Raw genomic sequence first — 27,909 nt, forward strand, 5'->3', positions numbered from 1 at the left:
TTAATGTTCAAATAAATAATGAAAAAATTCAACTAATAACAAAAAAATAAAAAATATTATATGCATTTTTATCAAATAAGATATAAAAAAAAATATTTTTATTGTTTAAATTTAAATTTTAGATTTATGATTTTGGATGTGTTTCAAAAATAATTTTTTTGTATATAACTTAATAATTTTAGATGTGTTATAATTGAAAAGAAAAATAATTTTTATGAACATACATTTTAATAATTTTAAAAACATTAATGTTCAAATGAGTAATGAAAAAATTTAACTAACAAAAAAAATAAGAAATATTAGATGCATTTTTATTGAGTAAGATATAAAAAAATTAATTTTGTTTTTAACGTTTAAATTTAAATTTTAGATTTATGATTTTGGATGTGTTTTAAAAATATTTTGTATATAACTTAATAATTTTAGATATGTTATAATTAAAAAAAATAATTTTTATGAACATATATTTTAATAATTTTAAAAACATTAATGTTCAAATATATAAGTAATAAAAAAATCCAACTAATAATAAAAAAATAAAAAATATTAGATGCGGTTTTATCAAATAAGATATAAAAAATTAATTTTATTTTTAACGTTTATATTTAAATTTTAGATTTATGATTTTGGATGTGTTTCAAAAATATTTTGTATATAACTTAATAATTGTATATGTGCTATAATAAAAAAAAATTATGAAGATAAATTTTAATAATTTTAAAAACGTTAATGTTCAAATATATAAGTAATGAAAAAATCCAACTAATAATAAAAATATAAAAGAATATTAGATGAGTTTTTATCGAATAAGATATTAAAAAAATTATTTTTATTTTTAATGTTTAAATTTAAATTTTAGATTTATGATTTTGGATGTGTTTCAAAAATATTTTGTATATAACTTAATAATAGATGTGTTATAATTGAAAAAAATAATTTTTATGAACATACATTTTAATAATTTTAAAAACATTAATATTCAAATGAGTAATGAAAAAATTCAACTAATAATAAAAAGATAAGAAATATTAGATGCATTTTTATCGAATAAGATATTAAAAAAATTAATTTTTTTAACGTTTAAATTTAAATTTTAAATTTATGATTTTGGATGTATTTTAAAAATATTTTGTATATAACGTAATACTTTTATGTGTGTTATAATTAAAAAGAAAAACCAAATTTATGAACATAAATTTTAATAATTTTAAAAACGTTAATGTTCAAATATATAAGTAATGAAAAATCCAACTAATAATAAAACAGTAAAAAATATTAGATGAATTTTTATCAAATAAGATATTTAAAAAATTAATTTTTTTTTTTTGAAACAAAGGAAGCTCAACACATTAAAGTGGAGCAAATAAAAGAAAGAAGAAGACACATAACCAGCTACCAACAAATAAACCAACCCCTACTATCCCCAGTACTCTCATCCTCCCCCAGGATCACCACCACTCCATTCCGTGTAGCTCATCAACGTCCTTGTGTGTATGACCTCCAGGCTTGCTCTTGCATTCTTGAAGATTCGTGCATTCCGTTCCAACCAGATGTTTCAAATCACTGCAAAGAACACTGACATCCACATCTTCTTCCCCTGTTGTCTATTATGCATTCCATGCCAACTCTCAAACATTTCTTTAACAGTTCCGGGAATCACCCACTCCCTTCCTAGTAACCTCAGCCACTTGCACCACACCTGCCATGTTACCTCACACCTAAGGAATAAATGCTCAGCAGATTCTAATTCCTTGGTACACAGTACACACATACTATCCCCCAGAATGTTGACTCCTAGTTTAGTCAGCCGCTCCTTGGTGTTAACTCTACCCACTAGCACAAACCACCCAAAGAGCTCAATTCTTGGAGGGACGAAACCTTTCCAAATGGAACTCGTGAAGCTATAACTCGTTATCTCAGCTGATAATGTCTCCGCTTGTATAGCCTGGATCACAGAACTAGTAGAGAAAATACCTTCATTTTCAAACTTCCACACCACATTGTCCTCCCTACCTGATGACAACCTCACTGGCCTTAACCTCTCATGCAGTTGATTGACAAGCTCCAGCTCCCATTGGAACAGCGCCCTCCTCCATTGAAAATTCCAAATCCAATCAAGCCCATCCCAAAAACCACACTCCCCGATGACAAGTCCTTGCTGACTGGAAATAGAGTAGAGTCTCGGATAACTTCCTTTCAGAGTACCACCTTGAACCCAGTTATCTTCCCAAAATTGAGTCTGCATACCATTGCCTACTTCCATTGCCAGTCCACTTACCACTTTATCACGAATCCGCGGTTCTTTTATATTCAGCTGACATATGTCCTTCCAAGGGCCACCCTTTACTGGTAAAGGCTGAGTTGCTAACATGACATCCGGGTTCAACTTATTAAACGAACACACAATCTTCTTCCACAGCGGGCAATCCTCCTTTGAAAACCTCCACCACCACTTAAACAGAAGCGCTGTGTTTCTCAGCACTGCATCACCAACCCCCAATCCCCCAACCTTTTTTGGAGCCTGAACTATCTCCCATTTTACCATAGGTATACCATAGTTCCCGTTCTCCTTGCACCACATAAAGTTCCGTTGTAAAGCAATCAGCTTGTCCGCTACCGCCTTCGGCATCTTGTATAAACTAAGGTAGTAGATGGGGAGACTATTCAGCACCGATTTGATAAGGACCAGCTTACCTGATTTATTCAAAACCTTGGCTTTCCACAAACTCAGCTTCTGTTCCACCTTATCAATGATTGGTTTCCAAGTCTTCACCAAGCGCGGATTTGCACCTAGAGAAACTCCCAAGTATCTAACCGGTAGAGAAGCTTGTTGGCATCCCAGCAGTCCACATGCCTGATCAATCCATCCTTGCTCACAGTTCACCGATATCAGATTCGATTTATCAAAGTTAATGCTCAGCCCAGACATCAACTCAAAGCACCGTAACAGTCTCTTATAGTTTACAATTGTTTCAGTCTCCAGCGGGCAGAATAAAATAGTGTCATCTGCAAATTGTAGGTGCGACAGTTCAATAAGATCTCCCCCTACCAGCAGTGGAGCAATGCGGCCATTCCTCACAGCCTCCCCCAACATCCTATGCAACACATCTACAACTAATACGAATAGCAATGGAGAAAGTGGGTCCCCTTGTCTTAGTCCCCTCTCCATCTTGAATGGCTTGGAAAGTGCCCCGTTTACCAAGACTGCCATGGTGGCCGTAGTAACACACTCCTTCACCCAGCTCCTCCATTTTTGGCCGAAGCCCATTTTCTGTAGCACAATGTCAACAAAATCCCATCTCACTCTGTCATAGGCCTTCTGAAAATCCAGTTTGATAATGACTGCTGACTTTTTCCGAGTCTTCAGCCAATGAACCGTCTCGCAGGCTATGAGTGCACCATCATGAATTTTCCTTCCCTTTACAAACGCAGTCTGAGTCTCTCCAACCAGTCCCGACATCACAGATCGCATCCTGTGCACCAACACTTTCGAAATCACTTTGTACACACACCCCACCATACTAATCGGCCTAAAATCCTTCACCTCCTTTGCACCTTCAAACTTTGGAGCTAGTGTCACCCACGTTACATTGACATCCTTTGGCAATTTCGCACTTTGAAAGAACCCCATTACCGCAGCAGTGAATTCCGGCCCAATGTCATCCCAGCATTTCTTTATGAAGTTCATGTTAAACCCATCACTCCCTGGGGCCTTGGAAGATTCGCAGTCCCACACAGCCTCCTTAATTTCCTCATCCGTCGGCATCACTTCTAAAGCTTCAGCCTCATCCCTATGGATACACTTTACTAACCCATCTCTGATTCCAATCCTCGGAACATATTTCTGTCGATATAAATCCTTGTAGAACCCTCTAATCGCACCTTTTATTCTCGCCTGATTCCGCACAAGTCTTCCATGTAACATCAGAGCATCAATCATGTTATTCCGTCTTCTGGCCGAAGCAATGTTATGAAAGTATCTGGTATTCCTATCCATGTTTGCAGCATGCTTAGACCGAGACATCTGTTTCTAGTGCATTTCCTTTCTAATATACCATTTTGAACAAAAGCTCACAAGCGCCTTCCTTCTAGCCTCCGTTGTACCATCATAAACTCCATCACTGACTGAATTGTCCAGCTTGGTGAGCTCCTCCTCAAACCTCATGAGTCTCTTATCCATGTCCCGGAAGTTATCCTTGTGCCATTGCCGCAGTTGTATTGCTAGAGCCCTCAGCTTGCACGGGAACTGCGCTTCTCCGAGGCTTCGCCACTCATCCTTCACCATTCTCAGAAATCCTTCATGCGTAAACCAGGCGTCTAAACTTCTGAATGGTCTAGGGGGCCCCGTTACTCTTGTTAGTTCCATGATCACTGGGCAGTGATCAGACAATCCCCTTGGGCCACCCTTAATCCTAATATCCGGAAACACCTCAGTCCATTCAACATTAACCATCACCCTATCAATCCGACTACAGGAACGCCCCCTAAACCATGTATACTTCCTATCAGTAAGAGGCAAATCTATCAACTGCATGTCTCGCACCCATTCCTTAAATTCCTCCGATGACGCCATCAAGCTAGTAGCTCCTTTACGATCCTCTACTTGTAAAATTTCATTAAAGTCTCCGAGAAAACAGAAAGGAATCTGACACAACCCCGCCACATAGCTCAGTTCCTCCCACACCCCCCTCTTTGCCTCCCTCCCATGCGCCCCGTACACCAAACAGAAAGCACATCGGAAGTTGGTCTTTGTTAAAACGCCTTCAACACACAGCCACCTCTCACCTTTATACCTTTGATCTACTTGAAACACTCCTTCATCCCAAATTAATAGCAGACCCCCCGCCATTCCTGCAGATTCCACAAACTCCCAACCAGCAGTACTAGATCCCCAAAGCCTTGCAACCTCATATTTAGTAATCACTTCTTTTTTTGTTTCAAGCAATCCCAACATGTTCAAATTATATTTATTCTTCAAAGATTTCAGCATGCTTAATTTACCGTCCCCCCTCCACCCCCTAATATTCCAACAGCTCACAATCATTTAAATAAAGATTTGCTCACCTTATTTTGATTTTTTGGTCGACTCCTTCTCGCCTTTTCCTTTTGCTTCGCCAGTTTTCTCTTATCTGCTATTTCTTCATTTTGTGCTTGCAAAATCGCCATAATATCTTCTTCCTCATCGCATAAAACCGCTCCTGATTCCACAGCCAATGCCCAGGTTGCTTGATTCTCCTTGCGCTGCTCTTCCTGTGTCCCCTCGCCATCTAAATGGCTAACTGTGCCCAGCCTAGCCCCTGCTCCTGCCCCCCGGGCATTGCCACAGGCAGCCACCTCCGGGACGTCCCTCACTGCGTTTCCCTGTGCTCCCGAGGTACCATCCTTCCCCATTAGGCAGCTCAATCTCGCTTGGGATCCCTCATCGTGCAAGCCGGCCTCACTTATCCCTTCCTGCGCCCCTTGCTCCTGCCGGTGGACTGCCGCCCTGATTCCCGTCCCCTCCTGCGCAACCCTTCCCCCATCAAGCTCAACTCCCACCCCATCGATCGGTCCTCCGCCCCCCACCATCTCCTCTAGTTCCGGGTTCTTATCCACCGACGGACCCCCGAGTTTAAGCGGCAACCCTCTCGCCTCAGGATCCTTCTCCGCTGGTGAGCACCCCAGCCCTCGCAAACCTTCCATCGGCGCCGCTTCAAACAGCTCCCGTGGATCCCTCCGGATCCTCAGGCCGCCCGACCCGTCGTGGCCTCCAATGGAAAGAGAACCATATGCCGTTTCAGTTAGGAGGCCATCCTGGCCCAGCCCAACAACAGGCTCCCTCTCAATACTCATGTCCCTTACGGTCAGCCTCCCCCCTCCGTTCTTAGTTGGTGTTGGGCCAATTGAATGCGAGCCCATACTGTTACAATACTCCAACCGTGTCCCAGCTTGGTCCCAATCCGGATGGGCCTCTTTAGTCATACCAAATGGATCAGCCCACTTTGCATGAACTCCTCCCACCCCTCCCCATACTTGCGTGACTGTATTCTCCGACTCCCCCTCATAAACTATCTCAAATCCCTTCAGACCCGCTATTTCACCGTCCTTGGTACTAGCAGTATCCGGTACAACCGTATCCTTTTTGAATTTCAAAAAGGCAACGTCCACATCATTCAATAACACATCAGAGATTACTATTCTGTCCTCACCGTGCTCAGCCTCCGTAGGCCTACCAGTAACCAGTTCCGCCGCCGGGTCCCACCTACCCTCCCCCTTCTTCATGGCCGTGCCAGCGGTGCCAGAAACTTCATTCTCCGCATAGACACTTCTGCTTCTCCCCATGCTGACCGCACCGCCCTCCTGTGGTTCTACCTCCTTCACAAAGATCTCAAACACCGTCTTCCCAACAACAATTTGCATCCATTCTCGGATTACATCGAATACCCCCGTCTCAACTTGAATCCTCCCTGCTTCAAACGATGCTCCTTCCCCCGTCATTACATCACACTGGACCACGTTGCCCCACTGCCCTCCTATTCTCTTGAACGTTTCCGGCGCCCATGCATGTAAAGGAATTCCGTAGCACTCCAGCCACGCTCGTCGAGTAATACACCGTTCCGATTCCTCCCAACGCGAGATCCTATGGAATACTTGCAACAAATTATCCATCTTGAATGTAAACACTCCCTCCGCATGCTGCACAGTATCAAATATTACCAGCACTTTGCACGGCCCGATCTCCCTAACATCCACAATGTTGGGCAGATTTTTAGACACCACCGTCTTCACTGATATGAGGTCCATTGGGTGTAAAGTGTGCCCCACTAAACTCCTCGCCAACCATTCCATATTTGCTTCAACTACCGGCACATCAATTCTTTTCACAGGTCCACTCCTCTCTGTGGCATTCTTATGGTCTCGCATGGCTGTTCCTTCATAGCTTTGGCCGCAGCCACCCCATTCCCCTGATGAGAATCCACTGCTTCACCGCCAATGGGACTTGTTATTTCCTTCCGCACTGTGCCACCCATCTGAAACTGTCTTCGATACTTAGCTTCCCCGACGGTAATTACCTTCTCCCGTAATCTCCACTGGTTCATTTCTGCAATCGCCTTGAGAGCGCCCCCTTTTGTCGTGTATAGATCACACCACGCTTTCGTTTCCGGCCAAGATATATGTCGTTAATTCTTCCCGTCCAACAAAATAAGTGATACAACTCCCTCCTTGAGATATTAGCCGGTAGATTATCCACAAACACAGAGAATGAATCATTTTCCAAACGATGATATGCCTCCCGATTCCAAATTCTAGGATCCTTTAGTGTTAACTGTACTCCTCTCGTACTACCCCCTGGAGTACTCACCTCTCACAGCCCCTCTGCCTCCCATTTTCACCTCTCACAGCCTCTCTACAAATAAAGATAAAGATAGTACTCTATCTCTTCTAACCATTAAAAAATTAATTTTTATTTTGGCAACATCTTTTTTTTCTTTTGCATAGTCATTAATTTGTTTTTTTCTGAATCATTTATAATCAAATTCGCAAACTAAATATTTAGAGGACTAGGTGATTAAGTCACTCACATATACTTTTATTTTCGTACTTCAAAATGTGAAAATATTAAAAATAAAAAATATAACTAATAAATAATCAATAATCAATCAATTGGATGATATTAGATAGTTATTACGAAATTTTTTCGGATTTAGAATAAAATTTAAAAATTTGAAAAGAAGTATAATAATAATAAAATATTAAATATAAAGTAGTAAATTTATCTGTAAAAGAGTAGTACTCTTGAATTGAATTTTTTATAAAGAACTTGAGAGAGAGCGAGAGAAGAACGTAAGAGAGAGAAGTACGTAGGAGAGAAAAAATGATAAAAAAGCTATTTTATGAAGTGGGTAAGAAATTAAAAAAAAATTAGTATTTAAAATTTAAATTAATTTTAATTACTAATATGTTTATCTACAAAATAAAAATATATTTTAATTAAAATTTAATTAAGTAATATTATTTGAATTAAAAAACTGATTAAAGACAAAAAATTAATAGACAATTAGCATTTTTTTAATAATTATATCCAATTAATCTTACCGATATACTCATCTCTATTATTTGCTAGCAGTATATTGGTGGCAGTATATTTGTAACTCATATGATCTTATTCAACAATCACAATTTTTTAAAAAGAAAATATACATGTCATAGTTACTATAGCCATATGCTTTTTACAGGTAAAGGCATACACAACAATTTTTATAGTAACATAAGGTCAAAGTTATGCATTAAAATGGTGTTATGTAGAAATAAGAAATATATCTACATGCCATTTTTAACTCGGTTCTTATTAGAACACAAACCACGCACTCCTTCAATATTGTAAAATTATTACAATCTACTTTGTTCTTTCATACATAAAAGTACAGTAATGCTCTCAATAACTTAACCACACACACCTTATATCTTGTATAAAAATCCAAAATATAATTTATTCATAAAACACACTTAGCTTACAGCTTTGTCACTTAAAAGTTAAAAAGGAATCATACACTTCTTCCTGCATAATAATACAGGGGATTTATTTATATCATGCACAACACACCACACTCAAACAGAAATGAATATTTGTTGTTTTGATGGGATCTACTTATATCCTCCTCCTGCATTTGGTGTCCCATAGAATCTAGAAAATAAATTTCACAAAAAATTGTGTTAGATAATATTGACTAAAGTTAAAAAAGTTATAAGATTGAAAAAAGCAACATTCTTTATGATTTGAGTTGAATGATTGTTACCCAAACTTATTATAGTAAGACTTTCCCGTAGCAAAAAGAAATATGTAACTGCGTCAAATTAACTTGTGTTTTTTTCTAGCTAATTGGTTACTTGGCCTAATAATTTTAGTTATCAATTTGTCATAATCATGAGATTGTATCCATAAACAATGAAACCATAACCCTTTCCAACTTTATTTATTTTTTAAAATAAAAAAATCTTACTAACCATCCTTATTTATTCGTCCATTACTCCTTGATTAGACTGCTAGTTTTGCAAGGCTAACTGGTAACAAATGCATGCATTGAAAATAAGCTTCTTTCAGCAAACAACAAATTTCCTGCAAGAATTTGTATACAAGGGCTAGTTAACTCAAAACAAATTAACTGTACTGTTCTTTTTTAAATTCTCAAAAATATTATATAACCGAATATGGAGGAAGCAAATTAAATGACATTTCAAAACAGAAACTTCCTCCATTGTTTTGGTGGAGTGTATAACATGAAAAGTCAGAGAAGATGCAAATTGAGCAGATAGAGAATAACTTACATGTTAAATTATGATTGTACTAATTAACTCATCAATGCTGCTTTATTCGATCGATTCTCAAATTGTTGACTAACTGTAGCGTTTAGACGATTCTTTTTTGAGCAATGAACTCCATCTATCTCCACCTTCCATAATTTACGTACTTCCACGTGACCGTGTGAAAAAGTTTTCATGCTCTCGCATTGACTGATGCAAACTTCAAACCCATACCTAGGGAAATTCAAAGTTGATGAGTTTCCGGTGAAAAAACTTTCAAGTTTTGGCAATTCACTAAGAGTCAGATATTTGAGGTATGAGAATGTGAGATCTTCATGTTGTTTGTTTGCCTCTTGTGTTGCCAAAACTATTGTTTCCAATGACTCACATTTGGAGATCTTCATCTCATTCAAATTTTTCAAGCTTTTGGCAGTTGAGAATGTGAACATGTACTCCAATCTGTTGCATTCAGTAACCTCGACTTCTTCCAAAGATGGGAAATTCAAAGTTGACTTTCCAGTGTAAAAGTTCTCAAGTTTTGGTATTTGGCTAAGAGACAGTTTCTCAAGCTTTTTGAATATGATGACATCATGATCATCATCATGTGGTTGATAATCCACCATTAAACTTTCGAGTGCTTCACAGTTGGATATGTGCAACTCTTCAAGTTGAACAAGACATTTGGTGGTTGAAGAAGTGAACAAATACTTCAAAGATGCACAACCTTCAACTTTGAGCCATGTGAGATTAGAGGAGGCCACCCAGGTGTGCTGTAACCCAATGGATTCAAGCTTGTGCAGATTCCTCAACTCCAATTCTCGAACAAGCAGCTGTGAATGAATAATCTCAGGCTTTTGTAAGGGGAATATCTCTTTGAAAGCACTGTCGGCCACCCCAAGCATTTGAATATTGGGAAGTGGCACCTTCTTTGGGAAGAAATTAAAGGCAGATGCGGCATCTGAGTCATCAATATCATTAAAGCCCTGCAATCTCAGATATTGTATGTTTTCGGGATCCAAATGAAGCATTCCTTTGTCAAGCATCATCACACCTTCCATGTCTATTGATACTCTCTCTAACTGAGGGTTAACAACCTGCTCCATGGGATTCAAAGTTAACAAGAAGGACAACACATCTTTGGCTCATTATGAATGATTTAAAGACATGGATTGGTGCGCGACAGATATATTAAGTTATTAACAAACAAAATAAGAATGAGCTGCTTATTGTGATAAATAAAATGCAGTTTCTTCAAAAGTACATATTCTACGGAGAAATAAGCATATCATATATAAAGCTAACAAGATTAGAAAGTTATAAATATTTTTAAGGCAGGAGCTTTCGTACCTTTGCAGTGGAATCTGTTACAAATTTACAATGAGAAATATCAAATTCTCTTAACTCGGGCAAATTTAGAATTTCCATTCCAGTACAAATGTATGTAAGATTTGGCAAATTGTGCAGAGTCAATATGATTAGGTTAGGGAACATAGCAAGCTCCTTATTTGTTTCTTCATTGTCTGCTTCATTTTTTATAACAATTTCAACCAATTCCTCACAGTTTTTCACATCTATCTTTATCATGTTAGACATGGGTAATGATGCTGGCAACAAGCTTGTGAGGCTTTCACATCTATTCACAACCACTTCCTCCAGACATGGAAAGCTGAGACTACTTCTTTTAGGATTCTTATTCCAAATATGACTTAGAGTTGGCAGATCCTCCAAAGTCAATTTCTTTAAAGGAATATCTATTTGTGTATCTTTGACTTTAAATATGGCCTCAACAGAAATTATGTCTGTATCTTTCACATCAAATATTGTCTCAAAGGAACCACAAGTCCCAACCACCAACTCTTCCAATTTATGAAGGGAATGTAGCATATGCCATGGTAGTAATGCATTTGATAATGAAAATTCAGAGTCTTCCATTCCATGATAAATGTAACTCAGATTTGGCAAATTCCACAGCTTCAGGCAAGACAGCTTGGAGAAGATACTAACCTGTTTATCTGCATCTTCTTCTTTAACTAGTTCATCTCTTGTGACAATTTCAATCAACTTCGCACAATTTTTCACTTCTAACCTCTGTATGTTAACTGATTCTAGGAACAAGGATCTTAAGCTTGCACATTCATCAACAATAACCTCCTCCAATTTTGGAAGACTGAGCTTTCCTTTCCAAACATGGTTTAAAGTTGGAAGTTTCTTCAAAGTCAATTTCTTCAAAGGAATAACAGTAATCATATTTGTATCTTCTTCATTTGTTGGTGCATCTTTCACATCAAATATAGTCTCCAAAGAACCACATTTTCCAACCACCAACTCTTGTAATTTATGAAGGGAAGGTAGCAAATGCGATAGTAGTAATGGACACTCCAAATTTGGCAAATTCCACAGCTTCAGAGAAGATAGCGTGGAGAAGATGCTAACCTGTTTGGCTACATGATCTCCGGCAACAATTTCAACTAACTCTGCACAATTTTTCACTTCTAACCATTGTATGTTACCCTTGTCAACTGATTCTGGAAACACCGATTTTATACTTGCACATTCATCAACAATAACCTGCATTAAATCTGGAAGACTGAGCTTTCCTTCAGGATCCTTATTCCAAACATTCTCTTTGACTTCAAATATGGCCTCAACAGAATTGCATCTGCGCACCTTCAACACTCGTAATGTACTGAGGAAGGGAAGTAAATGAGAAGGTAGTATTGCGGTTGTAAAGAATTCACCACACCCTTCCACCGCTAGACTTTCTAAATTGAAACCAGGAAAGTAGGACTCATCTAGGATATGCATTTTATCAAGCCATAAATCTTTTAGCTTTGGGTGATCGCCAAGATCAAGAGATTCCTGAGTTTTGTTATGTCAGAAAAATAGATAGAATAAAAAGATTAATTAAAACTTTAAAGTAACATTTCAAATTTCTTATCAGAAATAATAACAATAATAGTGAATATAATTAATTACAAAAAAAATAATAAATAGATTCTGAGTTTTTTATTGGAAAGGCGACTAAACGTCTTCTCAAATTTAACGAACAACATATAAATTTCTTTGTCGATAGTTTGAAATTGGTATAAAAAATCTATGTATCACTTGTCTATAAAGATTTAGATATGGTTAACATAATGTATTTTCTAATTATTTGTTTGTCACTTACCACTGTATTCAAATTAAACATTTTATAAATAGATATTTGGAATTTTATATTTACCCACATTGATCATTTTGTCAAAATTATTTTAATTAATTATATCTCTTTTGGCGTGACCATAAAACAATGCTAACAAAAAAAAAATATACTGCCAATTTTCATTATTTCATTTCTAAAATTTATATCAATATATAATAAAAGGATATATGATCAATTTCTTAACTGGTGAATTTTGTACCACTCTTAGCATATTTAACGTTGTTATTATCAATTAGAGAATAACAATTAACAAGTGATTATTAACAATACATGATTTTTTCAATGCAATACACAAATTTAAACTAAATTATTATTGGTGAATTTTAATGCATTCCAAATAAATAAAATAAAAGTACAATACTTTTTGAATTGTGAATCCTGAATCTTAAATTTTAAACTCAGAATTTAAATCACTGATATAGATAATAATAAATAAAAAAGTTAAAATTTATTTAATTAAAAAAGAGTACAATGCTATACTTTTACTTTATGAGTGTTTAAAAATGAGCCTTACTATTTATTTTATTATCACCAAGTATCTTGTTACTATAAATCTATCTGATTAATCCATTTTATGGTTTCTCTTATTTAATTTCTTTTTGTTTTTTCCATACTATCCCTCTGAGTTGAAATCACAGCAAAATACATTATTCATCAATTAGTTAAATATAACCAAGTGTTTAACTTTCTAAGGAAAATATTTCAAAGTGGCACAAAGTAAAATTTTATTTGGAGAAGGGTCTTTATTTATTACCTTATTATTACTTAGAGACTGCAATACTACAGCGGCATTAAGATCATGGTGGAAGAAACTTGAGTAGTTGCAAGAAACTTGAATCTCTTTAGAAGCGCTCACATTTTCGTGAGAGAAAACTTTCATCTTGGAGCAATCCACTATGTGCAGTTGAACGAGAGAGGGTAGCATCAAAGTGACATTCCCTGAATAAAAGCATTTCAGGTTTCTCAAAGATCGAAGGATTATCCTCCGTAGCTGCTTAAATTCAATAACGTGTTCCGTCGTCTCACTCTGCTGTTCTTCCCCCACGATTTCTTTCAATGAATAACACTTCTCAACTTGCAACTCCTCAAGGTGTAGTAGCATTTTCGCTGTTGAAGATGTGAATAGACGCAGCATTGCATTACATGATTCTATGTGCAGTTCTTTCAGAAAGGAGCAAGATTGTAGCACTATTGTTGTCAATTTTGGACAATCACAAACATGTAATAGACGCAGCTGCTTTGACAAGTATTCTACCCCACCGATGGATTTCAACTCATTTAAGTAGGATAGGTTCAATTCTTTCAAGTTTCCAAGAATCTCCTTATTATTAGCATTATCATGGCAGGGCAATATATTTTTGAGGGTTTCATCACGGTAATAATAGCTTACTGTCAGTCTTTCCAAGTTGGGTGACTTCTCAAATAAATGAAATAATTCAACTGTCACATTTTCCAAGTTGGTTGTCTTCTCAAATAATTCAACTGTCACATTAGAGTTCCTTTTCCCATCATCATCATCAAGAAGGTAAAGTTCATTCAAACTCTCAAGATTTTCGTTATTCAATTTTGACAACCATGTACTTAAAGCTTGAGTGTGTCTCCAATTCAGGGTCATATTTTCCATCTTGGAAATATCCTATGACAGAAACGATTGATAAGTATAAATAACTTTTTGAAACTTAGGATTATAAAAAGTAACAATTAATTATTTTAAAATTGTAAAATTGTTAGCGAATTCACTAACAAGTATCAATTATTTTAGAAGTTATAATTTACAAAATAATTATCATATAGGGTTTAGGTTTACTAAAACTAACTTTTCGTGTATTACTCAAACAAATATTAATATCTTTTTAATCAAATAATCTAAACAATCATTTAAAACAAATTTAATTTGCAGACTTCTTCATTAGAAAACAGAAAAAAAAAACGAAAAAGAAAGTGAAAAACATACAATAATGTTTTTTCACATCAGAAAATATATAAAAAATGAGTATTTATCCAATACTCTTTTCAAATTCAAAAGTGTGTATCTCAAATTACTATTTATTTTTGAAAGTGCAAGTAACGTCGAGAGTATAAATATAAAATGAAAGTTAATCATTAGAATAATGAAACTCACAAGTTGTTATAACGAATTACTTTAGCCTTAGAAGATATTATAACAAATACAAATAACAATATAAATTATTTACCTTTATATTGGTGAAAAGTAGTTGCTTAGCAGTTGAAGTGCTGTTTTGGTTTTCCTCTGGTTGACTCTGAAATAGCTCCAGTTGATCGTTGCAATCATATACCTTTAAGCAATTTAACTCGGGGCATTCCAGAGTGAACTTCTGAGAGCAAAAGCCAGTAAAATTTCGCAAATAACACAATGCCAATGTGGTTAAACAAGGAAACACAAGATGTTCATCAACAGTTCCACCTTCTTCTGCTTCAACAATGTTGGGTAACTCATCACAACTTGTAACATCAAGTTCCTCAAGCTTGTTGAGATCTCTGGCCAAGGCTATAGGAAATAGAGTTCTCAAATCCTCACAGCCATTGACAGTCACTATTTGTAGACTTTTGAAGCTGAGAATTCCTTGTTTTTCCGGGTTCCACACATGTGTCACATATGGAAGCCATTTCAAAGTTAGCTTCTTCAGTTGGAACGATGTTTCCTTGATCTCAGTATCATTCATTTCAAAAATTCCTGTTATGTAGTAGCATCTATCCACTTCCAATTCTGTTAGGTTCTTGAAACATAAAAGAATATTTGATGGAATTGCGTATGGCTTGAACGCACAACCACTCAGCTTCAAAGTTCCCAAATTGTTAAACAATTCTTGTTGAAGGCCTGCTTCTTTGCATGTCCATAGTTGTTGTAGATGAGGATGATCAGAAACACTTAATTTCTCCATGCCTTTGAAAAATATCTGTCATTATTTTAAATTTACAATTATATTTCCTATATTATTCTTTCCCTTTAATTCAGACACAATCTTATTCGAGTCAAATAATTTATTTGAGAACATAACCACCAAGAAAGAAAAGAATGAAATTTAGACAATACCTTTTTGTTGAATATATCTCGTATTGTTTCTTGTAAATTGTTTGTCCAGTACGCTTCCACCTTCTCTTTTTCATGGACAACATATACTTTTCCCAACTTGGGCGGCGGTTTCATGTGTTCTTGTTGGGAGAAACTTTTCAATTCGGGACAAGCACTTACCACAAATTTCTCTAATGATGGAAACTGAAACGCACAACTCTTGGACCTGCAAAAGCTTTCGAGGCGCTTGAGAGACGCAAGTTCAATTGTCGTCAATTGTTTGAAAATGATGTCATCATTGTTTTTATTGTCTTCTTGTCCTTCCTCTGATACAATTTCCGCAAGAGATTCACAATTATTTACCTTCATGGTGTTGAGTTGACCCAAACTTCTAGCAGTTGATGGTGACATTAAATATTTTAATGTTTTACAGTCAACCACTTCAAGCTTTGTCAAGTGAGAGAAAAATACATTAGAAGGTGCTATGGTTTTCAAACTCGGGCAATTTTGAAAAACCAATGTCTCTATCCTTTGAAGAATTGGGTCTCTTTCGAAGCCAATCATCTCAAGATCTGGTAGATCTGTTAACTTCAAGCTTTTCAGCTGTGGGACAACACCTAAGCTTTCAATCTTAGCAAGCCTTTCAAGAGGCACCAATTCTTTAAAAGAAGCATCATTCAAGCATAGATTCTTCATATTAGGATTGCTATAAAGGAAAGAATACAGAATTTTAGTATCATTCAGTCTAGATAAGTGAAGCTCTTCAAGATTGTCCCTTCGATAATCACAGTTAGTCGATGACGTTGCATGTCTTGACTCAATTTGAATTGACTTCAAATTGTTCATTACCTACATGGAATAAATCATCACAGAAAAATTAATTTAGCATGCATAAAGTTAAATATATCAAAATACAAATTCATGCACGTATTCTACGCCATTTTAATTGATGATAATGTAAAAGAGTTTAATTTACAACCACACCCATTAAATCTAATCAATTTTATTTTATTCTAATTTATTTTTCTTCTGCTATTATGAAATAACAATAGAAATAAGAGTTTGAAGGTATTGTTATTACCATTTCAGGAAAGAGGGCAGGCTTTGTTTGTTCATCTATGATTTCTTCTTCTCTGAATGGTTCCAAGTTGTCACATTGTTCAATAGACAAGTTGTTCAGTGCTGAAAATTCTATTCCATAAGCTCCTGGATAGAAACTCCTGAATTTTGGTAGTCTCAAAAATTTGATGGTTGCCAGTTTCAAAAAGTTAAATTTAGTAAGACTGCTGGCATCTTCTTCTTTCTTGGCAACAATTTCCCTCAATTGAGAGCAATCCGAGACCACAAGCTCTTCAAGATTATTTTCAAGTGTTTTGGCCACAGGAGTAGAAAATATGTTTTCCAACCTTTTACAATCTTGAACCCATATCTTATGCAAATTGTTTAACTTAAGTATCTCTTGAAGCTGTTTTTTCTTCATGTTGAACATATGCTCTAATTTTGGAAGTGATTCAAAATGAACATCTTGCAACTTGGATGTTGCATCCTTAGAAGTTCGCTTATTTTCCCAAGCTGCTGGGTCAAATATAGCTTTCATTGACTTACAATTGGTAACGCTTAAGTTGCTTACATGCTGAAATATTCCCACCACATTAGAAGTGAAAACATGGACCAGTTTATGACACTCATCAATGGCTAGGCTCTCCAACTTTTCAAAAGAGTCTTTTGGGAGCTCAAATTCATTATCACATATCCCACTCAAACTCTTCATGCTTTTCACTTTAATACTCTTCAAATTTGGAAAGATGGTAACCTGTTGTGTGGTTCATAATGCAGTAGCAAAAAACTCAAATTAAGTCACATGTCACAAAATTAAACCAACAAAGAGAGATCCCCAAATGTGATTTGGGTTAAGAAATGCTTGCATTGCTATTTGCAAGTTGGCATCACGAACAAAACTAGTAACAGTAACTCATCAAAATCATAATATTGCAATGTTGGGCTTTAATTTAATTTAGACTTGATAAAGTTTTTTTGAAGAAGTAATGGTGTTTTTTTAAAAACATAAATTTTTTATTTTGTATTTGATAAATAGAAAAGATCATGTGTTTGTATTTATAGTTTTTAAAAAATTGAGGTATTTTGAAAACACCTAAGATGGAGTTTTTTAAAATTAGCTTGTTCTTTTTAAAATTTAAAAGTTTAATATAACTTCATATATTATTAACTAATTTTTAAATTTTTAAATTTATTTTTAAAAAATTTCTTACTCCATAAAATATATATGAGTGTCTCAAATGCAAAAAATCTTCTAACATAAAAAGAATTGTAAAATGATAAAACTAAGATTAATTATAATTAAATTTATACAACTATGCTATGTGTATATTAAAATTAGCCGCCAAAATCAGTCATCAATATAAAATATATATTAAAATACAAGTATACATTGAAAATAAATTAAATCATACATATATTTATACAAAAATACATTAGTGATTAATTTTAGTGTATAAATAATATTTTTAAAAATTATAACATGTAAAATATTAATTTAAAAGTGAGTAAATTCTTACTTTTTCATTTTAATTACTGATAAAATTGTGAAAGAATAAAAAAAGAAGAGAGAAAGAATACTATACTTTGTATTTCTTGATTGATTGAATTGAATTGTCGATTGAATTATGAAGATAAAACTAAATATATATAGTGTATTGTCTACGAAAGATAAAAGTAAAGATAAGATAAGAAGATAACATAAAGATAAGATAAGATAATATTATAAAGACTAAAATTGTAATTGAATTTATGTATTCTGTTGAACTGAATTTGTGGGCCACGAGACTTTTTTATTGTTGTCATGGGCTAAGGTGAAAGAGTAGTTTAATAATTACTCACTTCTTCACTTTTAAATAAAAGAGCTTCATTGGTCTCAAATTTCTATTTTATTCTCAAAATGAAAAGCACAGAGTACACAAAAATCTAACATATTGAATTGAATTGAATATGTCCACTAATATAGATAGATCAAGTGGAACGTAGCACAAATTAAAGAAGGTTAAAGCACAAGAGATCATTGATATCAATGATAACGGTGATGGCATGGAGATTACAGAAGAGGAGATAGTTGAATCTCCCACAGCACAAAAAGTATCGTATAATAATTCACTTTTGTCAATCCCTTAAATCAAGAACCAAAGGAGTGATGTGAACCTAAACATGGCTACGGAGGACTCTCCTAATCCGAAAGACCGGTAGTATAAAGAGGAGGAGGAGGATCCATTCTAGAGGAAGATTTGCGGCTTGGGTTTGTATTTCGAATCTTTCTATTGAACATTATAACAAATGTTTCTTATGGCGGGTGAGATTTGCTATTGGGACCATGCTAAAGATAGATTATGCTATTTCTATCCATTTTAGAAGATTTGTTAGAATATGTATTGAAATTAATATATTAGTGCTTGTTTGGGCACTATTATTTTGATAAAAAAAGATTTTTTTTAATAAAAAAGATTTTTTTTTTATTTCTTAGCGTGTTTGGTAAATTTCTAGTAGTAAAAGTAAAAGCACTAGAAAAAAAAAAGATCTTTTTTGAGAAGCTGTAATTTACATTTTTTTTAAAAGATCTTTTTTTCTTAAGAAAAGATGTTTTTCATGTAATAAATAAACAAAAAAGTACTTTTATATTATTATCCCCAAATATAGATAAAAAGATCTTTTTACATGAGATATCCAAACATAAAATTACTTTTACTTTTTCATAAAATCTTTTAAAAAAAAATAACTCAAAAAAAGATCTTTTCTTAGAAACTCATCCAAACAAACCCTAAATTGTTGCCAAGAATATTTGCCAGATGTTCCTTTTATCCCCAAAGATGTGTTTTCTTCACTTAGTCATTCTAAGCTTGTTGTCTTCAATGCCAACACTTCTATTGAGAAAATCAGAGAATCGTTGTTTAGCATGAGGGTCCTTAAAGCCCCAAGTAAAAATGGTATCCAAGCAGATTTCTATCAAAGTAAGTAGGAAAGAGAAGAGGCTGACCTCTGCAATTTGATTAAAAGTATTTTTGTGACTCCCCAAAAAGTAGAAGAGATCAATGAAATTCTTATTACTCTTATCTCGAAAATAGAACCAGTTGCCTCCTTAAAGGAAATGCGGCCGATTAGTCTCTTAAAAATTTCTTACAAGATTATTACGAAAATCTTGTCTAAAAGACTAAGGAAGGTGATCGAAAAGTTAATAGTGCCTAATCAGTGCAGCTTTGTTCCAGGCCATCATAGTGTGGATAATATTATCATATCCCAAGAGTCACAAAAAAAAATATATCCTAAGAGGTCATTCACTCAATGAGAAGTAAGAAAGGAAAAAAAGAATGGATGTCGATCAAGATTGATCTTGAAAAGCGTATGATAAACTGAAATGGAGTTTTATCAAAGACACTTTCGAGGATATTAGCCTTCCCTAACACTGTATCCATCTAGTCTATACTGGTACCACTACTGCAAGGATGAGGATCTTGTGGAATGGAAAAACTTTGGATGAATTTTCTCTCTCTAGAGGCATTTGTCAATGAGACCCTATCTCTCCCTATATTTTTGTGCTATGCATAGAGCGGCTATCTCAACTTATTAATATGGCTATTGAACACAACCTTTGGAAACCGATTCGCTTAAGCAGTGGTGGTCCTAACCTCTCTCACTTTTGCTTTGCCGATGACCTTATCCTTTTCTCCGAGGTTAGTATGGAACAAGATGAGGTGATAAGCAAGGTGTTAAAAGCTTTTTGTGCTAGTTCTAGGCAACGAGTCAATAATGAAAAGACCAGAATCTATTTTTCTAATAATGTGTGTCATCATAATATTCGTACCAAGATTAGTAAAGCCTTTCAGTTCGCTGAAACGAAAAATTTGGAGAATATTTTAGGGTTCCTCTTTCAAGGTTAACAAGGATACTTATTAGGGGATCATTGACACCATAAACTCAAGGCTCAACAATTAGAAAGCCTCCTCTTTGTCCTTAACAGGAAGAACTACTCTAATGAGATCTATCATTTCTACTATTCTTAGTTATACTATGCAAACTGCTTCTTTGCCGATATCTACTTGTAATATTATTGATCAAAAATGCAAAAACTTTATACAAGATACTTCAGAGTAGTAAAAGAAAATGCATCTCCTAATGGAAAAAGGTGTTAAGACCGAAGGTGGCTGGTGGCTTGGGAAATTCAACATGCTGGTTCTCTTAATCGAGCTTTTATGATGAAGATCGGTTGGGACTAGTAGAAAAGAAAGATAACTTGTGGGTTAGAGTTCTGAGAGCCAAGTACAGATGTAAAAATAACATTATCCCAGACGTCAGAAAGAAAATGAATGAGTCTAATATTTGGAAAGGAGTTTCTGCAGCTTGCAATGATATGGAAAGGAACTCCATGTGGCGTATCGGCAATGGCGAAAAGATCAACTTTTTGAAAAATAAGTGGGTTCCTAAAGTTGGAAAGTTGAAAAAGCATGCCATCCACCTCTAAACTCTAGTGATTTGAATGTATCTCTAAATTATTTTTTATCCATTTCACATGAATGGGATGGAGATAGTCTAAGAAGCTGGTTATTGCTAGCTGAGTTGGTTGACCAAATTTTGTGCATCTCCCTCCGTCTCCCTGGAATAACTCAGGTAGGAATGGTATGATCATTCTTCTGATGGTAGTTTCACTTTGAAGATTGCGTACAACTTGCTAGAAGAAGCTTTTACTGCCCTGAGCTGGTTTGGAATTAGAAGGACCCAAAAAAGGATTAGATCATTTATGTGGCTAGCAAGTCAGAATGCCATCCTTTTTAATATAGAAAGACGTAGAAGACATATGACCACCTTAACAAAATATCCAAAATGCGGCTAGGATAAGGAGACAACTCTCCATATTCTTAGGGATTGTCCCTGTACAACTGTGATTTGGCAAGCATTGATCCTTTCAAGTAAGAATACTAATTTCTTCACTCACAACCTTAAGAATTGTTTTATTAGCTATTTCTCTGCTAAGGATCAATGATCCTATTTGTTTGGAGTTTTGACTTGTCTCTAGCACTTTCGTAATAAACTGGTCTTTGAAGGTAAAAGCACTGCCCTAGCATCCACTAGGGGTGAGTACGGGTCGATTTGGTTTGGGTTTATGGTAAAATTAGAACTAAACTGATCAAAATATAATTGGTTCGGTTTTATTCGGATTTGTATTTTTTTGTACATGTACCCGAACCAAACCAAACTGATTAAGAACGGATTGGTTCGGTTCGGGTAATTGGGTACCCGATAACTTTGAAATTCATAAAAGAAAAAACCAAATTTTTATCTTAAAAATTCAACAAGTACAATAAACATGTAACATCAATAGAAATAATCCAAACATATTAAACACCAAATACATTAAAAACTAAACTCATTAAAATCCAAACATATTAACAATGAATAATCATTGTCTAATGGAAAAGCCATATATTTTTTTATTTTTTTATTTAATTAATATATGATCGAGTTCGCGGATTGGTTCGGATTCCGCACCTCCAAAACCGATACCCGAACCAATTACTAACAAAAGTCATCGATTTGGTTCGAATTGAACCCGATTACCCGTTAATTTCAGAACCAATTTAATTAGTTCGATTCAAATTCGAACGGGTAATCGGGTACCTGCTACCCGTACTCACCCCTAGCATCCACCATTACTATTATAAAAGCTAGGATCAATGAGATTCTTAATTGTATGAAGCTGAGTATTCCTCATCTCAAGACTAATTCAAAGTCAGAATCACTCATTAAGTGAATATCTCCACAAGAGAATTATATTAAGTTGAATGTTGATGTATCATGCTATGGCAGTAACAATAATACATCATGTGAAAGTATTTTTCGGGACCAACCTAAAAGATTCATCAAAGTCTTCTCCTATAATATTGAGAATTACTCCATAATTTATGCTGAAAAGCTTGAGATATGGGGATTATCCAAGGATTTAAGATTGTTGTGGCAAATGAGATCCAAAACCTTGTTCTTGATGAGTTTGACTCTCTAGTGGCGATTAACCTTATCAAAAATGGATGCGTTTTCTTACACCCCTATTACTTGCTCCTTGAAGATGTCAAAGTAAACATTCCAACTCAAAAAAAAAAAAAAAAAAAAAAATTCAAAGTAGAATAGACTTCAAGAAAAGTTTTTAAAAACAACTTGAATTGATTGGCAAGCATCAATATTCTATGTGTCATATAATTTTCATTAATAGTAAGAGTGACTCTATAAAATAAGAGTTAATAGTGAATAAAATTTTCATCTTATCTTTAATTCACTATGAGAAAGATAGAAACTTTGACCGTTATTAAAATTTATTATTTTGATAGAATATTATTTACGGTTACAAATTGTAAAAAAAAGATATTGTTGCCAATTAATAATTGTGTCAAAAAGAATATTCAAATGTATTTTTGGAGATCACTAATTATAAAAAGGTATTTAGTAGTCTTGACGGCTAAAATTCTAAAAAAAAAAGTATTCACTTGATTTTTACCATCAATAATAATAATAATAATAATAATAATAATAATAATAATATTGTCAAAAAAAACTTTTACTTTAACAATTAATATGTCCGCGTGAAAAGTACTTTTGAATATATATACATATCCATTGTTCACATTGTTTAGTATTCACATTGTTTTCATACTTTTCCATACATATACAATTATTGAACATTAAAAATACCAAATGCCTTTTTTAAAATAATTATTAGTAGTCCAAAATATATTTAAATACTTTCTTAAACAATTATTATTTGTCAAAAAATAAATACTACTACTCTAAAATAATTGTTTCTTCTACACTAACAACAGTCAAGAATGCACAATTTTGTTGTAATAATGATATATGAATCTTATTCATTTGTTGTTATGAAATAAAAATATATGGAATGGCCAAATTACGTACATACCTTCTTTTCACTTTCAGTACCATTGCTGTTCTCTTTGAGAAGAATAAGCCTCATTTTGTCACACTCGCTGACAGATAGGCTTTGGAGAGTCTTCATATTTATAGCCATAGACAATGTTAACAAACTTTTTAAATTACCACAACCATTCACTTCCAAGTGTACCAATTTTCCAAAAGGAGGATTTTTGCCATTCCATATTTGGTGGATTTGGATAGAGGACAACTCCAATCTCTCTAATTTTGAGAATTCAACCTATGAAGAAGCACAAATAATAATAACTATTAATTTATGTCAAATGAGAAAAAAAACCATCATGTGTAAATGTTGACTAACTAAAATTTAAAATGTAAAAGAAAAATAAATTTGTTCTATAGTTCTGAACTGACCTGCTCATCGAACAATACTTTTTGTTGCGCTGTAGATGAAATGGAACAGAATCCATGAAACTCAGGTAATGATTTTAATGTCAAAGTGCGTAATTCTTGAAACTTAAGAGGCTTCGACGTGTTAGAATCTTGTGTATCTTCCGCAAAGACAATCTCCTTTAGAGAGTTACATTCTAAAATTTCAATTGTTTGAAGAGCAACCAAATGCTTGACCATAGACATTACAAAGACATTCTTTAATAAACCCAAAAGCTTAATCTTGACAACTTTTAGTTTACAAAATGAGGAGGATGAAAATGACACACGAGAGCATAGTTGCTCCATGTTATCGAGCTTGTAGAGGTGCAATGTCTCCAGTTTCGGAAAAGCATTCTCGGGATGCTTCCTCTCCTGTGGGTTGATCAAATATCGAATGCTACAAGTACTCACAATAGACAAAGTCTTAAGACATGGAAACCCTTTCAAATTCAGTGCATAAAAGATATCTTGGACACCGTTGAGTTCTTCCAGCAACAAATTCTCAACTCTTTCAAACAACATTTTGATCCCTTTCTGAGAATGAATGCCAATCTTTTTCTCCAGTATCGCCAAATACCTCAACAGTTGATATTTCTCCGGAATCTTGAAATCTGGCTCCAAATGTGTACTTGACGAGCCAATTACAATTTTATAGCTATGCAGCTTATCAAAGAACAAGTTTTCTGGCAAATGGGCAACACTTGGGATTTGTAAGTCAACATTTGTTATTTGATTTAGATGTCCCAACTCCGAAAGACTAGCATTTTTGTTTTCACTTTCCTCTCTGTTATCCACCCTCCATTCAACCAAAGTGTTTCTCATGTACAACTCCTCCAAATTAGTCAAGCTAGATATTACACCAGCTTGAATTGATTTTAGTTGGGAGCAATTACTTAAGTCAAGAATTTGCAGCTTTGACAAACCCTTCAATTTAGTAGGCAAGCTTTTAATATCAGATCCAGAAAAGCTTAGAATTCTTAGATTCTTCATGAACGTGCCAATACTGTTGCATAATTCCTCATCTAGATTAATGCATTGCTCCAAACAAAGCTTTCGGAGTTTTGTTAGGCATTTCATTGATGAAGACATTTTGGAGAGATCAATGCCAAGCAGAACCAACACTCTAAGTTCTTTCATTTCTCGGAAGAAGTCATTTGGTATTTCGAAATGTTGATGATTATTGTGAAAATGAAAGACTTTTAGTTTAGGACATTTTAAACTTTTAGGAAACTCCTCAGTGTTGACATCACAATGATGTAAGAAAACAGAAGTGTACCTTTCAAGTTTATCATCATCAGGCCATTCATCTAGCTTTCTTTTTGCCAGCACGAACACATTATTCTCTGATGCTATCAACAAAGCTGCATTGCGAACAAGATTTTGCATAGTGAAACGATCATTTGAGTAACTGTCAGACAACAAACCTGACTCTTTTAAATGGATAAGCAACATTTGCACTTGATCTCTGGCTTCCTTTGCTGTATAGACACCTTCAAGAAAACCCAAACCAATGCATAGTCTCACTAAGTCTGAGACCAATGCATCTTGACCCATACAAGCACAAAGCAAGAAGATAAGCTTGAGCTCCTCATTTGCTAGAAGCTCATAACTCAACTTTGTAGAATACTCAGGTGTTCCTGCAAGCTTTTGTCTTTCAAGTGTGTTAAGGGTCTCCTCCCAAACTGAGCGGCTTTGATTTTTCAATGCCTTTGCAGTTGTAACTATTGACATGGGCAACCCGTGACACTTCTTGGCAATGTCAATGGCTAGCCGTTCAAGATCAGAATTTTTCTCATCTGTTATTCCTACCTATTTTGCACAAAAAGAATATAAGTATTGAATACAATATCATATGATATATAATCACAACAATTTTATGAGAAAAGAAAATTGTCTAGTACTTTAACAAGTTTAAAGTAACAATATATTGGATTTTGATAATACATATACTACAAATAAAATATGCGGTCTAATTACCATGCAAATAGGGGCTGAAAATATTTGAAATCAAAGGAGCAAACAAAGTGTATATGTGTAGGCTACTGTGCAACATACAAAATGCAATTTAAATTGGAAAAGTATAGGTAGACAGTGAAAATACTAAATAATGTGAACAATGAATATATCAGATGTTCATTTCATTAGGTGTGCGGATGGTTATTCTAATATTAAGATTTAGATGAGTAATTTGGAGGTGTAGTGTGTTTTGATTTGATTGGTGGTTGTTCATGTTGTTGAAAAAAGTTATTGGTTATGTTGAGTTAAGAAATTAACTAAATTAATTAATAATGACAAACATGAATTTATTGGGCAAATTAACTAATTAGTTTTAATTATTTTGGTTAAAGTGATGCAGACCAAAAATTCAATATTCAGCTGCAGTCCAAAATTGAATAATAACAAAAACAAAGCTGGCGGGCTACAAACCAATAAAAGCCCAAAGAAAACAAAGCAAGGAACCAACGGGCTGAACTTGTTTCAAACCCGATCCAAGCCCGTATCCATCACTCCAAGTTGATCTCACTAAACTTCTCATACAAGATTGAAGTCTTCACTCTCTCTTATTGCTTCGGTCAGCAACAAGACACAAGAAAGAGAGCTTCGTCCTTCCTACTCATTTCAACAGAGAAGAAAGAAAGAGAAAGCTTATTCAGAAAGCAAATGTCTAATCACCCACATCAATCCATATTAAACTAAGTCAGAAATTAAAAGGTGATTTATTTCCATTTGCATGCAACTTACTTTCTTCACTTCATCTCAAATCTTCTGCTTTACCATTTTTGGATAAATGGAAAAAGTGTTCTCTGATCTACATTGCTGTGAATCTATGGTCAAAAGTATGTCTTGGGGACCAAGTTAGTTTTCAATGGCTGAAATAGGATTTTACCATTGGAAACATTTGTTTATGATGATCTAAGGCTTTCGGTCAAGCAAAAAGGGATCTATTCCAGCATTCCATTTTTGGAGGTAAATGGAAGAAAGTGAAAGGATAGGTTGGTGTAGCACACAGCTCGAGGAGTGGACTCAGAGGAGAGCAACCAAGCAACATGCAAGGAGATAAAAGAAGATTTTTTGTTCATTCAGAGGCAAGGAGAGAAAACCAGTGTTCTTGAGGTGTATGTTCTGAGAAAAGGTCTTTGAAGAAGTTCATCTAACTGGACAGTGCTTCCTATGCATTCCGCCAGTATGAAGAACTGAATCTGAGATTTGCTAATCTGGTTTTTCACATAGCAAAGAGGTTGTTAATGAAGTCAATCTCCTTCATGTTTTACAGATTGTGATGTACTTTTCTATGTTTATCTTTCTGTAATTTCTTGTGAGAAAAGGCATTGTGAGAAAGCTCAAGTAAAAGCCATGAGTGGAAAAAGGTTGAGTGAAACACTTGAGAGAAAAGGCTAGAGTTATTTCAGATTTCTTTAGGTATGTTTATGTCTTGTATCTTGTACCTGTGAGGTATCCCTTTCTTAGTTGGGTTAGCACTAAGAGTGAAGAGTTAGGTATTAGCATAGCCAATATCAAGTTAGGGTAGAACTTGAGTGTGAAATTGGTGTATGTAATACTTTTAACTATAGTAAAAATTCCTCCATTGTTGTGGAGGAGACTGGACGTAGGTTGCATAGCACAAGGCAACCGAACAGGATACATGCTGGTGTTAGCTTTTCTCTTCTCTACTGTGTTCTATTTTCTAATATTCATGAGACAAAAATAAATTGTCTCATAAATTTCTGCTGCTGAGTACAAACAGAATCAGAATTGAAAGTTTGTTTAAAAAGGGTCATAACAGCAACTTAAAAGGAAGGCATAGATTCAAACCCCCTTCTCTAAGCCTACCACAACCTTCAATTGGTATCAGGAGCTAAGGTCTCAAGAATCAAGCTTAACCGCTTGGAGTAAAGATCCAATGGCAAACAACTTGGGCACAACCACAGTTGCCTACACCCTCACTGAAGGCTAGTCAAACAACTGGCCACTTTTCTTCAACGGGAAGAACTATGCCTACTGGAAAGAAAGGATAAGG

At 34.8% G+C, this 27,909-nt stretch overlaps 2 protein-coding genes across 2 annotated transcripts in view; both read right to left on the bottom strand.

Annotated features, from left to right (window-relative positions):
• Positions 1 to 4,030: 4,030 nt before the first annotated feature.
• Positions 4,031 to 4,954, bottom strand: LOC148561271 (uncharacterized). The gene has a single exon (XM_088490715.1). It carries the CDS (start codon positions 4,952 to 4,954, stop codon positions 4,031 to 4,033), a length of 924 nt encoding a protein of 307 aa, XP_088346841.1.
• A 3,467-nt stretch (positions 4,955 to 8,421) lies between these two features.
• LOC148561272 (uncharacterized) overlaps positions 8,422 to 27,909 on the bottom strand; it is a 38,574-nt gene continuing 19,086 nt past the window's right edge. Inside the window, exons 5-14 of the mRNA XM_088489782.1 lie at positions 23,874 to 25,700; positions 23,488 to 23,739; positions 16,600 to 17,331; positions 15,540 to 16,367; positions 14,680 to 15,402; positions 13,239 to 14,120; positions 10,630 to 12,141; positions 9,307 to 10,376; positions 8,986 to 9,097; positions 8,422 to 8,665 (exon numbers count right to left, since the gene is read on the bottom strand). Coding sequence (XP_088345908.1) covers positions 9,330 to 10,376; positions 10,630 to 12,141; positions 13,239 to 14,120; positions 14,680 to 15,402; positions 15,540 to 16,367; positions 16,600 to 17,331; positions 23,488 to 23,739; positions 23,874 to 25,700 — 7,803 coding nt within the window. The 3' untranslated portion in view covers positions 8,422 to 8,665; positions 8,986 to 9,097; positions 9,307 to 9,329. The remainder of the gene's footprint in view (positions 8,666 to 8,985; positions 9,098 to 9,306; positions 10,377 to 10,629; positions 12,142 to 13,238; positions 14,121 to 14,679; positions 15,403 to 15,539; positions 16,368 to 16,599; positions 17,332 to 23,487; positions 23,740 to 23,873; positions 25,701 to 27,909) is intronic.

This window comes from Arachis ipaensis, chromosome B6 (assembly GCF_059453495.1).
Source record: "Arachis ipaensis isolate K30076 ecotype BB chromosome B6, ASM5945349v1, whole genome shotgun sequence".
NCBI classification, from domain to species: domain Eukaryota; kingdom Viridiplantae; phylum Streptophyta; class Magnoliopsida; order Fabales; family Fabaceae; genus Arachis; species Arachis ipaensis.

Coding starts and splice junctions, on each gene's coding strand:
- LOC148561271 (XM_088490715.1), bottom strand. CDS start 4,954: ATGTTGGGATTGCTTGAAACAAAAAAAGAAGTGATTACTAAATATGAG.